At 36.7% G+C, this 14,798-nt stretch overlaps 1 protein-coding gene across 1 annotated transcript; it reads left to right on the top strand.

The window, feature by feature from the left end:
• Positions 1-1,943: 1,943 nt before the first annotated feature.
• LOC122057102 (novel plant SNARE 13-like) lies at positions 1,944-8,557 on the top strand. The gene is made up of 10 exons (XM_042619108.1): positions 1,944-2,373; positions 4,182-4,274; positions 4,519-4,612; positions 4,725-4,762; positions 5,442-5,539; positions 7,049-7,128; positions 7,214-7,270; positions 7,384-7,476; positions 7,563-7,637; positions 8,107-8,557. Exons 1-10 carry the CDS (start codon positions 2,297-2,299, stop codon positions 8,203-8,205), a joined length of 804 nt encoding a protein of 267 aa, XP_042475042.1. The 5' UTR covers positions 1,944-2,296; the 3' UTR covers positions 8,206-8,557.
• Positions 8,558-14,798: the final 6,241 nt, after the last annotated feature.

The raw sequence follows: 14,798 nt of genomic DNA, 5'->3' as shown, positions 1-14,798 counted from the left end.
CAATGAAAGAACATTTATTAGATCATTTCTTGTGATAGAGATAAAGAGAGAACGCTGGTCACGGTTTAAAAAATTGGAATCGGATTGATCCAATCGATCAATTCGGATTGAAATCGATCATGATCAGATCTGATTGTTTTTTCAATCGATTCTAACCAATTTTGATTGATTCAGACCGGAATCAGCATTGATCGATTCACTTCTTAATTTTGTGTCTTGAAACATAGGTATTGGCACACCTCTCGGCAGTTTGGAGAACCTTTTTCTCTTTAAAAAGAAATAGAAAAAAAAATATTTGTTTTTTGTGAATTCACAAGAATTACAATCCTTCTAGACTAGAAAAAATTTGGAATGGAATAATTGGGAAACGTTGGATTTTTTTTTTCTCCATTATGTTAATAGAGAAAAAATTCCTCATGATGCTGAAGTACAATTTTCTCTTATGTGAATGGTTTTTTTTTCTTTCTTGGAGTTAAGTTCTCTTCTTTTTTTTTTTCTTATTTGAATATGTAAATTGTTCTGATCCTATTTTTTTTTTTTTCCAAGACGTCCATTGATGTGGCGAGTAGATTTTGGGTTGGATTAATTTCTTATTCTATTCTGAATAATATGATTCCTTTATATTATCATAGTTTCATCAGTCAAAAAAAAAAAAAAAAGGTTATAGAATACATATGAAACCCTGGTGGCTTTTATATACATATATATATTTTTTTAATAATAATTATAATAGATTAGTGTTCGGTCACCCACTAGATATGGATAGACCACCCAACCACATGAAATAAAGAAGTATATGAGGATATTTTATGACTATAATGAAATGATAAGACATTATTAATATTAAGATATGCCTTATATTTTATTTCTTTTTGGCAAATGAGTAAGTTTGGCAATAAGTTGTTAGAGCAATATTTTTTTTTTTTCTTTGTGATTAGAAGAGCAAGAATCATTTGTGTTCATGCAAATCAACACCAAAGGAATATATAGAATAGGTATAAAAAAGGAAAATAAAAGAAAAACAAAGGAATACAAGATAGAGAAAAAAAAAAAAAAATTTTCACTGCTTGGGGTTTTTTTTTTTTTTTTTTTCTTGAGCATAAATATGGGCTTGGCTAAGTATATAGATCAAAGGGGGTCTTATACCATAGATCGATTAAAGGGAGAAATTTTATGTCACAGAACAGTGTTTATGCCAACACGTTTTGGGTCTATCTCTCTCCATCTTCTGACAAGGGGCTAAGATTGATTAGGAATCAGAATCACACACCCATTAATAAGTGGTATGGATTCTCAGATTTGAAAACGCTTAACTAATCATTATGATTATAGTCCTGACCCAAACTGATTATGGCATATCCCAATTCTTATTCATTGGAATACATATAATTAGGGGTGTCAATTGGTTATCGATAAGGCTTAATTGTTAAATGGTCAGTCGATTGGATCTAATTGTTAAATAGTCAATTATCAGTCGATCACAACATTTGGTATAGTGTTGATCGGATGACCATTAAGCCATTATCTTACACTGGATATTATCGACTGATGGATGTTTAAGAACACATTTAGTAATCGATCAAACCGATCTCATGCTTCAACCATTCGGTTCAAATTGGACTTTTGGGGTGGCCAACTTTTGACACCCCTATCGATGATTTTGTGGGAGCTACGCTACGTCACCCCATTGGAGCTGGTAAGAGCAAAGGGGCCGTTGCATAGATTCCAATCCGACTACAAAAAGGAAGCCAGTTAATATTACAATGGAGGGTCAGATTTGGTTTAGACTCATACGATGGGACCTACTAACAGCTCTCTACAGCTGTTGTACAACTGTAATGGCGTGATTCGTGCGACTCTTTAAGAAAGAAAATTTCCATTTTCACCAAAAAAAGATTTTTTTGCCAGAAGAAATTTCCCAATTCGAAATTTTGAAAATCATAAAAGAGAAAAAGAAAAAAGAATTAATAAGAACAACGAACGAGTTAGGCGTTTCCCTTGATTTTTAAAATTTCCCCTGAGGCGAATCATAATATTTTAAAGGATAATTTAATTTTCGACATTCTTCGTCTAGCAGTTCCAAATTTTGACGTCTCTGCAACGATCTCCATTTAACACTTCCTGTGTTCCCCACCCGTCTCTTTCCCTGCTTCATTGTCTAGGGTTAGACTCAGGGTTCGGGTTTCAGACTTCTCCTTTTCCTCTTATGTGTTCAATGAAATGATGGTTTGAGATTGAGAAAGAGAAATCGGATAATTAGTTGCAGTCTGTTGCCGGATTTGAAGTTCCGGCCATAATGGCGTACGAGTTAGAGATGAGCCCGCAGCTGGAGCAGATCGATGGAGAAATTAGCGACAATTTCCGGGCTCTCGCGTAAGATTTCTTTTATTCCATTTTCCTTCTACTTCTCAATTTAGTGATTTCATCTTTACACATGCAACCAAAGTACATCTTTATGCTATTGAAATCTGAATAACTTCCCTGAAGCCCCCGCCATCCCCAAATGGAAAGGTTATAATCGGAGTATTGGCTGATATCCTTTCGATGTAAGAGCTGTCCGGAAGAAAGTTGAAAAATTGGGAAGTATTAATTTTACTAACAAGCATTATGTGTATTTGGACTATACATTAACGCCCATCTCTTCCCCTCAAGGCACGCAAGAACTATTTTTTCCTTTTTCATCTTTTTTGGGGAAAAGTATTGTCAACCCACCTTTTTTCTAAGAATACTCTTTATCTCCCTTGTATAAAACACTAGGATAAAAATACTGTGGTGTTGTAAGAGAAAATTTTATTGTCAATTGTACAACCAAAGCCTCCATCAAGGCTGCATGAACTGTCAGGATTGTGGATATTTTTTTAAATTCAAGATAAAGGTTTAAACAATCAGGTGGTGGGAAATTTTTATTCCGCCTAGTATCATGGTACAGTTCTGGAGAATGATTACAGTAAATAGTTTGTTTCTGACCTAATCTGTAGGAAATATTGAAATTCACATGATCATACACTAGCAACTCGAAGTGATTAATTTTGTATCTTTTTGAGGGAGTTCGATTTTTAAGAGATATTGCTTCATGTTGACCATATGGTCGTTTAAGGATGTTGAAGGCGGTGGTCCTAGAAGGATTATGATAAGTAAGGGTGCTGAAATATTCATAGAAGAATACTGCGATGTAATTAAGAGTTATTGAGGGTGGATGATTGAAAGTTTCGAGGTTAGTACAACAAAAACAACAACTCAGCCTTATCCTAACAGTTTGGAGGTTTGTAATGAATAAAAATGACGGGATATGAGACTGATGCTGCAATTTACGTGGATATGTGCCAATTGAGGCTGTAACAGCGGTGTCATTGTAAAATGATGGAGAGTAGGTTGTAGAGCTCAGCAATGGAGTTCTCAATTGAAACAAAAAGAAAAAGGAAAAGAAAAAAGGTAAGAAAGAACAGATGAAAGAAGAAGTGGTTATAATTCCAGTGCAATGAGAAGCAGTGGAGAATAGGCCCTTGACAGCATCAGCACCTTCAAGAAGAAAGGGGGAGTTCGGAATCTGCACCGAACCAGAGCCCAGAGTGAAGTTGGTTTTCATTCATCTCTATATCTATAGGTTATATTTCTTAACTAAACATATGAAAATCTTGATTTTATGACTGAAGGGCATCTATCATATATAAGTTTTCTTCTTACATTACCCGAGAAGAAAAAGAAAAAATATATAACGTAATAAACATATGTGATACTTTTGCAGTTCAACAAATAAAAAATTAAAGAAAACCTATATACTCTTTATCAACTAGTCATTCAGTCACCTAGCCAGAGTTTTGACATTTCTCAATCTCTAGATAAAAAACTGTTACTTTTTTTTTTTTCAGACACTTCAGTTTTCTGCCATTTGCATATTTCTGTCTGTATGCATGCATATATGCATGTTTTCAGTCTTTCTGCTGCCATTCTGATGTTTTCTGGTGAGATTGTTCTCCGAGCTTCATCTACATTTCCCTTCCCTGTCATGGCCATTAGGAAATGATTTCTATTGTTTTCTCTGGAGTTTGCACCTTATTTTTTAATGATTTCACACGTTACAATACTAGAATAATTTCTTTAATAATAATAACTGTTACATTATCATTTTATTATGACTGTGATATGTGATGTTGCCTCTAACCTCTCTTTTATTTTTGCAGAAATGGTTTCCAGAAATTGGATAAGATTAAAGATCCCAATAGGCAAAGTAAACAATTGGAGGAACTCACAGGAAAGATGAGGGAGTGTAAAAGGTGTGTCTGATCAACCGCAGAGTGCTTACTACCTTTCTATTCTCACTGACATATTCTGATAGTTCCCACCCTCTAGAAACATTAAAATATTCATGTTAACTTTCAGCATATATGGGGTGCAAAATTTAGTTGGTATTACATTACAGAGTAGGGTTTTAGCAAAATGAAGTTGGCCTCCAGTTTTGGTATTATCTTGTTCTAATATATGGATTGCATACTTTTGCATGCTTATTTCTTGTTTCAGGTTAATTAAGGAGTTTGATCGCGAAATTAAAGATGAGGAAAATAGAAATACTCCTGAATTAAATAAGCAACTCAATGAGAGAAAACAATCCCTGGTTAGTTGTTTGAAATTTTTACACTTTACCGTTCAGAAATATAGTCATTGGATTGCTAAACTGGTCTCCAGTGTATGCTTTGCAATTAAATGAGTAAATTTTGTTATTTCAGATCAAAGAGCTGAATTCATACGTGGCATTGAGGAAAACGTAAGTTTATTTCACTCATATCTCTCTTATGCACTTCAGAAGTTTGAATTCTTTTCATCTGGAGCTTTTCTAATGCTGCCGTAGTTGATTTGACTGGTAAATTTTTGAAAAGTATAATCTTACATTTTGACATTGCATCTGCATTTGGAACTTGAGAGAGTTGCACTACTGAAATATATGAAGCATTTGTTTGTAAATTTTAAATCTCAGGGGAGTTGTTTAATTATATAATAAGAAACATATTTTTCAATGTATATACTTCTAAACATTTTCAGTTATGTTTCAATTATCATCCATCAGTGGTTTTGTGTTCCAGTCCAAGGCCTGGGTTTAGGAGGAGGTTGGTGCATCAGGTTGGTGATTGCATTCAACCTGGGCTGGCAGTTAAATACAGGAGATAAACTAGATTCAAAGCAACCTGAGATCATGAGTTATATAGCCAGAATGAATCTGACACCTGTAGAGAGTGGTTCCCTTCCCCCAGGCCCCAAGAATAATGTGTTAAAATTTTTGTTCCACAAATTTTACATCTTCAGAAATAACACTTTGTTCGCTTCCCCCCCCCCCCCCCCCCCCCCCCCACCGGGGGGAATCATGAGGTGTTTGTTAATCATTGCCTTCTCTTTGAATAAATGTGTTCTCTATCAAAGGAGTCTGATTTAGTTTGGTGGCAATGCAGGTATATGAGTAGCCTTGGTAATAAAAAGATTGAACTCTTTGACATTGGTGGAGGAGCTAGTGAACCTGCAGCTGAGGACAATGTTCAAATGGCATCATGTAAGATCTAATTTTTTCCCTTCAATATTTGGAGTATATCTGTTTTTGATGGCTTAGGGGGTGTAGGGTTTCCTAATATGTTAGCATAGATTATACTTCTTCATGTTTTCTAAGCATGGATTATACTTATTCCTGTTATCATATGCTAGCACCCAATTAATGTGATGTCGTTTCTATATAAAGTTATAAAAATCGTCAATGCTTTAAATAAAGGAATCTCTGAAGTTAACGAGCCGAGGAAAGAAATAAATTGCAAGATCAAAGTTATGTTATCTGGGAAAGGTCAACAGTGAATAGTTACAGATTACATGCTTAGATGGTCTTATGTGGACCAAGCAGTTCGAAGTTTGAACTTTATAGTCATCCTTACGTTAAACAAGTAGTAGTGGTTCCTTATTCCCTGTTCTGACTTCTGACCCACATAATTCCACCTGGAAACTAGTTGAAGTTATGTCCAACTTGTCTAACATTGATTTCAACATTGACATGATATGGACATGCCTACAATTACTGTCATAGTTTCATCCAAGGTTTAAAGTGTCGATCCGTAGTGTATCAGTCGATACCGATTTGATACACTGTTGTTAAAATGAAGTGTATCCTAACATATCGATATGATATGCACCGATACACAACCGATGGTACCGATACTTAAGATATGTATCTATAGAACCCATTTCACTTTCCAAACAAAGCTTGGTCTTCTCGCTGGCTGTATAGACTGTACTTAAGTTTCCAAATCGTAAGCACAAATGCATAGTTGATCTCCCTTTCATTTTTGGACTTGGGGCTTTGAATCATTCATAGAAAACGATTCAAAACCTACAATCAAACTGATGTTTAAAGGATTGAAACATAAAAATCATCCATTGAAGCTAAATATAGCACAAAACAAGTTAATTCAAAAAACTCGAATTTTTTTTTTGCAAGTCTTTGTTTTACTTCTGGTTTTTGTTATGTTTAAGTAGATTTAGGTAAAACAAACTAAAACATTGCATCAAACATGAATTATTACATCAATTTGTTCATAAATTTTAAAATTTATCAGATAGTTGATACTAGACTATTACTACTTGTAAGAAACCTCATCCTTTATAACAATTTCAATTGAATGCACTTGTCTCTCAATACAGTGTTCTTCATTTTAGTGTTTATATGTTTTTTTTTTTGTATGTGCAAAAGTGTATTACCATGCGTGTCATGTCCATTTCTGGGCGTGTCTTTGATATGATACAATATGCTCCGGTACGTATCCTAAAATCAAACCGACCAATACGGGGACTGATACCAATACTTTAATCCTTGGTTTCATCTATTTTGATGTCAGATTTTGATGCTGGCAGCATTTTATGATATAGTATGAGGAAAAGGATGTTAAAATTCTCAAACTCTATTTCCAGTAAAGAATGGCGATTTTACTTATAAGCTACTTCTTCAAACTTGAATGCTTTTAGATATCAAATGCTTTTAGCCATGATGTCCTTGTTACTGACTCGGGTTGTAATGTAGCAATGACCAATCAAGAGCTTATCAATGCTGGAACAAAGACAATGGATGAGACTGATCAGGCTATTGAGCGCTCTAAAATAGTGAGTAGCAAGTAGCTAGAGATGAAGTATGTCTCATGTAAATGTTTTACTCCTGCAAATCCTTACCCTGAAGATGGTTTTTTAGGTTGTGGAAAAAACGATTGAAGTTGGAACTCAGACTGCAGTATCCTTGAAAGGACAAGTAAGTACAGATGGTTAATCCCTAATCTCTCTGTACTGCAAGGGTTTAATCTCCGTACTCTTTAGACTTCTTGCTAAGTTCGTATCTGGTCTTTTATTATAAAAATTGTGCAGACTGAACAAATGGGTCGTATCGTAAATGACCTGGATACAATTCACTTCTCGATCAAGAAGGCTACTCAGCTGGTGAAGGAGATTGGTAGGCAGGTTGTCCATTGGCCCTATTCTTCTACTTATTTTCGATTCTGTTAATATTGTTATACCTTAACTGACTTCTGAATCCTTTGTTTCAGGTGGCTACTGATAAATGCATCATGGCTTTTCTATTTCTTATTGTGTGTGGTGTGATAGCCATCATTGTCGTGAAGGTATCCTTCTCAATTTAGCCATGATTTTTCCCCTGGCTTTCTTTTAAAACAAAATTTACAAAGAACCAAATTTCATGATTGTCATTTCATGAAATTTGCGATCCAATGCTGGCTTTGCATCCTCATTCTTATTGGCAAGAAATCTGCAACCTTTTTCTTTTTCCCAGAAGGAACACGTTTTAAAAATCTTATCATGCATATTTTCCACATACAAATGAAAAATGTTGAAAGAATTAAGCTGTCATGAACCATGACCATCTTCATAAGATGTTCAAAGAAAGTCCTGTTGTTTGACACATCATGGGAAATGACAACTTTGCATTACTTGTACATATTTGCTTCATTTTCTTGTAATATTTTTTGACATCCTTGTGCTTGAGAAGTATCATGACATTTGAAGTTATGCATACATGTTCATTCATCCATGAATCTGTTTCTATTTTTTAAAAGCTGATTGTGTTTCTTTTAGATTGTGCACCCAAACAATACAAGCATCAGTCCCATCCCTGGGTTGGCACCTCCAGCACCGGCGAGGAAGTTACTATCTGTGCAAGATATGGGAGTCTAGTTTCGTCATCCCAGAGCAGAGGATTAGTGATTCTTATGCCCCAGCTTGTGATCAAATTGAGGTGCAGAAAAGAGGCAACATTACATTGATGGTTGTCTATTGGGAGACGCTCATTTTGCACGATATTCTTGTTTGCTGAGATGTTCATAATCTTGATTACGATTCTTTGTGTAAATCATACCGTGAGGCTGTTTTATTTTTATCTTTTCACCCTATTGGGTTGGTTGTAAGAGTGATATCTGTATCTGTCAAATGTAATCCTTCATGACTTGTGTTCAAAGACTGCTTTATTGCCGAAGCTTGTAAACTGTCTTGTAAAGTCGAACTTGTGTGTGTAAGTGCATTTTGCCTCTCTCTCTCTCTCTCTCTCCCAACCCCTTTGCTCTGTGGCTAGCTGCCCAAGCTAGCCCTAGTTTTCGGAAGGGGATTGGCCGCCAGATCGGCCAATCTGATCCCCCATTTGGTAAAACCCTGATAGAAATGGACACATTATTGAACCTCGCATAATGCTGCTCTCCTGCAAATAGGATTAGCTTTTATGTTGGATCTTCTTTTTCTTTTATTATTATTATTTTTTTGACAAAATCTTCTTTCATCAGTGACTGAACAATGGGATGATCCAGATGTGATCTTTATCTCTCCCCATCTTTCTCCCCCTCTAGTCTATGGTCACGATGGGTTACAGTGAACGCGAATGGCCTTGGTTCTTTTTTTTTATGAAAATCTTTTTAAGTACTAGTAAAATAGGATAGAGTACTGAAATTCTTGAACTTTTTTTTTTTTTTGGTACGAGAAATTCTTGAATTTGAAGAAGCAGATTGGTAGGTGCTCATGTGTTGATGCATGGCTCCTGGTCCCTTGCACAAAAGAAAAAAAAAAAAAAAAAAACGTGTGTTCTTGTGCATGTATGGTTTCAATTTTGTCTGTTTGTCTCCTAAGAGACGTTATGTGCATGCAAGAAGGATGTATGCAAGAGACTTAAGCGTTAAGGTAGTGTTACTAGTTAATACTCGTCTTCTTAATAATCATCCATAAATTAATGGACCCATATGAATATGATAGTTAGCTCTTAATTAGGTTATGACTTATGATACACGCTCTTTAATCTTTTATGTTTGTGTATCCGACAATCATGGTTTTTCTTCTTCAAACTTAGAATCAACTGATTCATACTTGTTTTTTTGGGTTTGGGTTGATTCTGGATGATTTCTGCTGAATCAGTATCAGAATCCACAGGGACTAATTCGATTGTCGATTCTGCTTAAACAAAGTATAGCATAGCCACACCATGCATATAAATTGGTGAATGGCGGTCTGAATATTTTATATGGAGAAAAGTTTTTGAAATAGAAATGTAAGTTATGCTAACACATTCTCTCTCTTCTTGACACATTTTATCCCATTCTATTCTGATTTAAAATCCACGATAGAATCAATCATGATTCCTGTTCCCCATTATGGGTTCTTAAACCCTAATACTGGTCAATCCTAAATTCCTAATCGATACCTACAACTCTGAAGAGGAGACATTTTTTCATGTCTTGTGTTCACACCGTCACACATTCATTGTGAGGGGTAGATTTTTTATTTATTTATTTATTTATTTTATTTTTTAATTCTGGGAATCTGAGAGGTCGGTTGAGTAGTAGGAGAAAGACAGTTGAAGAAAGGGGATGGAGAAAACTCTACGTGTGCATGTGAGATCCGTTAATTTAGCCATGCCATGGATATACTATATATTATATGGTCTGCCGCCTACAACTAATTAAAGGAGAGGAAAGGAAACCTCTCATACTACAAGTCAGTTGCTTTGTCGGTCCCTTCCTTTTCACTCTGACCCGGATCATGTTCTAATTGTCAAACTCAATCAAAGTGTCCTCACAAAGTCTTTAACGTTCCACCTAATCCCCTGGAACGCGCAATGCCTGCGGGGGTAGGCGTCTGCTTTCCGCTCTCTCTCTCTCTCTCTCTCTCTATATATATATATCTTGTTCTCGAGGTAAGAATGTAAGATAACGCATCAAAGGGCATCATTGTCAATAATTAGAAAAAATGTTGACTTGATCAAGATTTTTATTGGAGGGTTAGTAGGGCCAATGGCTACCTACTCTTATACACATTTATCCAATCACACACACACACACACACTCTATATACGATAGGGTTTGATCCCACAACCCTTTTTCTTAGACGTCTACTCTTCAAACCGAGGCTGCCACAACTAGGCTAGGCTTGTATTTGTATGAAGACACTCTTTTGATGTTTTCTCCTCCTAAATGTGATTTGTAGAAATAGAACAAATAATAATAATTGATGCGGCAAAAATTGACCGGATGATTTTCTCTGCAGATCTTGGTGCTTTAGCCAACCTGCATAGAAGAGATGACAGGGGAGAGCCGGGTTGACCCGACAGGAGACTCTCCGATACCTAAGTCAGATCTTTCCACAGCAGATGCTCAAGAGAGCTTTTCCAGTAAAAGAAGTGATTGATCCCCTATGATGGAGGTTTACCTTGGTATTTATAGGCTACTAATGGTGAGAGAAGAAAGGGCATTTGTGGAGAGTCCTGTTTAGGCGTAGAGTCCTTGAGGGGAGTGGCTCTGTGATTCTGGGAGTATTCCGGGTTCCAGGGCATGTTCTGGGGATATTCCCCGTTGATCTCAGAGGTGCAAGTCGTGAGAGGGGTGGACGCCTCTGATGATGTGTAGTGGATAGAGTCCTACTCCCATGATCAGGGATCACGTCCCTTGAATGTAGGGGTGGATGTGCACGTTTCTGGGTGCCTTATTTGGCTGTGCCGAGCTGAGGTGATAGGTCGACCGAGCCGAGGTGACTGATTGGCATGAGAAGAGGTCAAGGGGGCTGCTCAGCATGAGGAGAGGCCGAGGTGGCTGCTCGGAGCGAGGAGAGACTGAGGTGGTGAGTCAGTCTTCTGTTTTGGTTTGCATACACACTTCAGCCGTGCTGAGAAATGGAACATATTTTGCCTCATCAATAATAATAAGGGAGAGGGTTTTGCACATCACTAGTGTGCAATTTCGAACCTTGGAGGAGGGTATTATTATAGGGAAACACTAAAAATAAAGGGGCGAAAGGGGGTATATAAGACATTTTAAAGTGTATTTGCTATAGTAATCTAAGTCTTAAAAAGAGTGTAAGCGGGCACACTTTAGATATAAGTTGGTGATATGCAAGTCTTTTACCCTTATAATAATAACGCTGGGTACCTAGCCTGTGTCACTCACTCTCTCTCTCTCTCTCTCTCTCTCTCCCTCTCCCACCTCTTTGAAAATGACCCCCATGTCCCTTGTAGCAAAACACTTCCATTGATTGAGCCATTACTCAAGAGCAGTGTGTCTATCACTCTCCCTTTCTTCTGCTAATGATGGGTATCCAGGCCTTTGCCCTGATTAGTCCCGTGGGCCCATACTGACCCTACAACCGTATGGACATGGTCATACTGGGGTTGAATGAGAATCATTCAACTTTCACTGAAAGCAGTAAAAATCACTAAACACCCCCATGTGAGTGGCCCAAGGTGTGCCTAGTGGGATTCGAACTTAGGACGTCTAAATTTATAGCTCATACGAATAATAATAGATTTAAAAAAAATTGATTGAATTATTAGAATAATATATTTCTTAAAAATAACATGATATTTGTCCAACAATAATTCGTTCACCTACATGGAATTAACTATGTCACCAAATAAAAATTATAAAAAGGACAAAGGGAAAGAGTATCTATGGGCTTCTCTTTTTTTTTTGGGGGGGGGGGGTGGAGGGAGGGTAGGAGCATCTATGGGCATTGATGAATCATGACTATATATATGGTAGGAGTATAAACTAATAATAAGAAAAAGGGGGTCAGGAGCATCTATGGGCATTTATGACAATATAAATGGGGGCCGTATAAGTTAATAGAACAGAACAAAAATAAGTATCATTTGATACATTGTCTCCGTATTGTCATTTTGACATTGTTGATTGAATCGACCGTTTTCCACAGGTGATGGTCCTTTGCTCAGGTGGCTTATGGTATTACCTTCCAACAGGTCTAACTCTCGGATTTCAATCCTATTGCATGCACTTCAAAGAATTTGCTAAGCAAATGTTAATTGCAAACTAGGGATTCAATGTGAGGAGCTGTCGAAGGATCAACCCAATCTCTTCCCCTTCAAGTTGTGGCCCTTGTGTCACTATCTTGTCCTTCTCCACCTCTTTATCAATGAGATTGCCTATATCTGACCCACGTAATTAATAGTTTGTCAACTCGACTATAGGTTTGGAAACTAATATAGGCTTTGATGGCCCAACCAGCCTCTCCTGAAATTTATCACTTATTTCTTTGAGATGACATTAAAAGAAAAGTTGGTCGACATTAAGATTCATCAAATCAAAAAATTTAAGCTCTTAGGTAGGGATATTTTCCTTACCCAAAAAAAAAAAAAAAAAAATATAAGAAACTCAATAGATAAATAAAAGCATTCAAAGTCTCATAAGTTGGTTATTGTTTTGGGTTCATAATGTAATTTTACAGTCAGACTTTGCTGGTGGTTATTGGCTTAAGATGGACATGCGAGACTAATCGGGTCAGAGACCTAGATATTCATCGTTAATCAAAAGGGGAAATATAAAAAAAAGTATAGATCTTGCTGACCTTATGCTAGCTAAGTGTAAATAGAGGTGAAGGCATGGTTTCAAGTATTGGTCTAGGATCGGCAATATCAGATCATTATTGATTGAGATCGATCCCAAATCTAGGTCGATTATCCGAATCATTTATGGGGTAAAATGGAAAAAATAGTACTTTTAATAAAAATCAAGAGTAAAATAGATCGATACCCACCAATCTAATTCGATCCAGATTGATATTGAATTGGTATTAGTAGAGACCGATATCACTATCGATACCGATACCGATACCATCCCCTAAATCGTTGCGTGAAGGCCAATCCCTAGTTAGGGCACTTTTATCCATAATTAGTGCATTATGATATGGATGTGATCATATGATGGAAAGGAAGAAAGGTTGTTGGGGTCTGTCATTACAGATCATTAGTCCACTACTTACTTAAAAATGTACATATTTTCGTGGATGAGGGAAAAAGACCTCTTCTCTTAGATGAGACAAAAACACTTCATCATTGGGCTTTATGTCTTGTCAGCATAGGGAATCCATATTTATTTATTGGGAGCGGATTACTTGAGTTAGCGGTGTAATGAAGTATACCAATGAAATGAGACGCAACAGTATCATAAATAAGAGGGCATATATGAAATGGAAAGCGATAAGCATAGAAAAAATTGGAATCAATTGTGATCAATCATAATTCCAACCACTTCAAAGCGGCCGATTTTAGGGTTTTGTAGGATTTTATAACTGGGCATAGATATGAGGGGCTGATTTTAGGGTTTTAGGCCCCAATTTGATTTAAGGGGCTAATTCTAGGATATTTGGGACTGATTTGACCTATAATACCACGTTTTCTTTGATAACTTTTTCCTTTATTCGTCTTTAATTTGGAATGAGAACTTCTCTAGTGTGTCAATGCATTTGATGATTAGAAAGTGTTGGTGGTGTGTGTATGGATGTTACTAGCTGTTTGATGCACTTCGGATGTATTGAGGCACTGAAAAAGATCGAGGTACTAATAGTTTTGAATTATTTTAAGGAAAAAATTATAGGCAGACCTCCGGATGCAAGCCATGTGTTTATCTCTTTCCTGACATAAAAATCCTCTAAGGTAAGGCACATTGAGGATTTAACAATTATGGTGTATATTGGGACCCCCAACCATTGAATTCTCACTGTCACTCACTGTAGAGGATTTAAAGGGGTGTTTGGTTCGGTAAATCAAATGGTATATGTATCGGATATGAATATCAATCTTTTGATAGACATTCTTCTAAATTATGTTTCTTTCTGAAAAATCGTTTGGTTGCTTTAAGGCAAGTACATGTTTCTCACGAGTTGAGATATTGGCTTCTGTAGAGAACGTTTTTTCGCTTTCTCCTTTTATATTATGTGGTAAAAAGATTGCTCAAATATGAGTTTAAGTGTTGAGGTAAACTCAGATTTAGAACACATTCTTTGTAATATCGTCATTCATGGGAAGTAGAATGCTCACTTATGAGGATTATCCTAGTGAAACCAAACAACTCAAAAAACTAAGAATTATCATTCTAAAGAATGTCATCCCAAAGATTTACTGAACCAAACACCCCCTAAACCCCTCTTTCTCCATTATTGAAAAAGATCTCATGGCCTCCCTTGCCATCATAGGATCCCATTGGTGCTCGCTGCTAACTTTGACGCTGTAGATGAATAAGGGATCATAAGCCCAACCTATATCTGGGCCTTGGATTGGAATATTTTTTGCGCATCCATCTTTTTCTAGGTGGGGATCATCTCAAATGTGTACACTATCATCGCTGCCCTTACTCTAATGCCGAAGCAGAGAGTGTACACTGTACAGGTGGGGTCACGTGACGTGAGTTTAAACTTCGAATCGAAAATTTGGATTGCCCGCGCTTAGGTCATTAAAAACTCAAACCTAAATTTCCCGAAGCTCAGGCTCGGAAGCTTCGAAC

Source organism: Macadamia integrifolia, chromosome 12, assembly GCF_013358625.1.
Source record: "Macadamia integrifolia cultivar HAES 741 chromosome 12, SCU_Mint_v3, whole genome shotgun sequence".
Taxonomy (NCBI): Eukaryota; Viridiplantae; Streptophyta; class Magnoliopsida; order Proteales; family Proteaceae; genus Macadamia; species Macadamia integrifolia.
Note: the sequence above shows the minus strand (reverse complement) of the source record. Positions and strands in the feature narration are given on the sequence as shown.

Excerpts from the sequence above, each read along its gene's own strand:
- LOC122057102 (XM_042619108.1), top strand. The coding sequence starts at position 2,297 with ATGGCGTACGAGTTAGAGATGAGCCCGCAGCTGGAGCAGATCGATGGA. Across the intron at positions 4,613-4,724 it reads ATGAGAGAAAACAATCCCTG|ATCAAAGAGCTGAATTCATA; the intron begins GTTAGTTGTTTG and ends TTGTTATTTCAG. Across the intron at positions 5,540-7,048 it reads CAATGTTCAAATGGCATCAT|CAATGACCAATCAAGAGCTT; the intron begins GTAAGATCTAAT and ends GTTGTAATGTAG.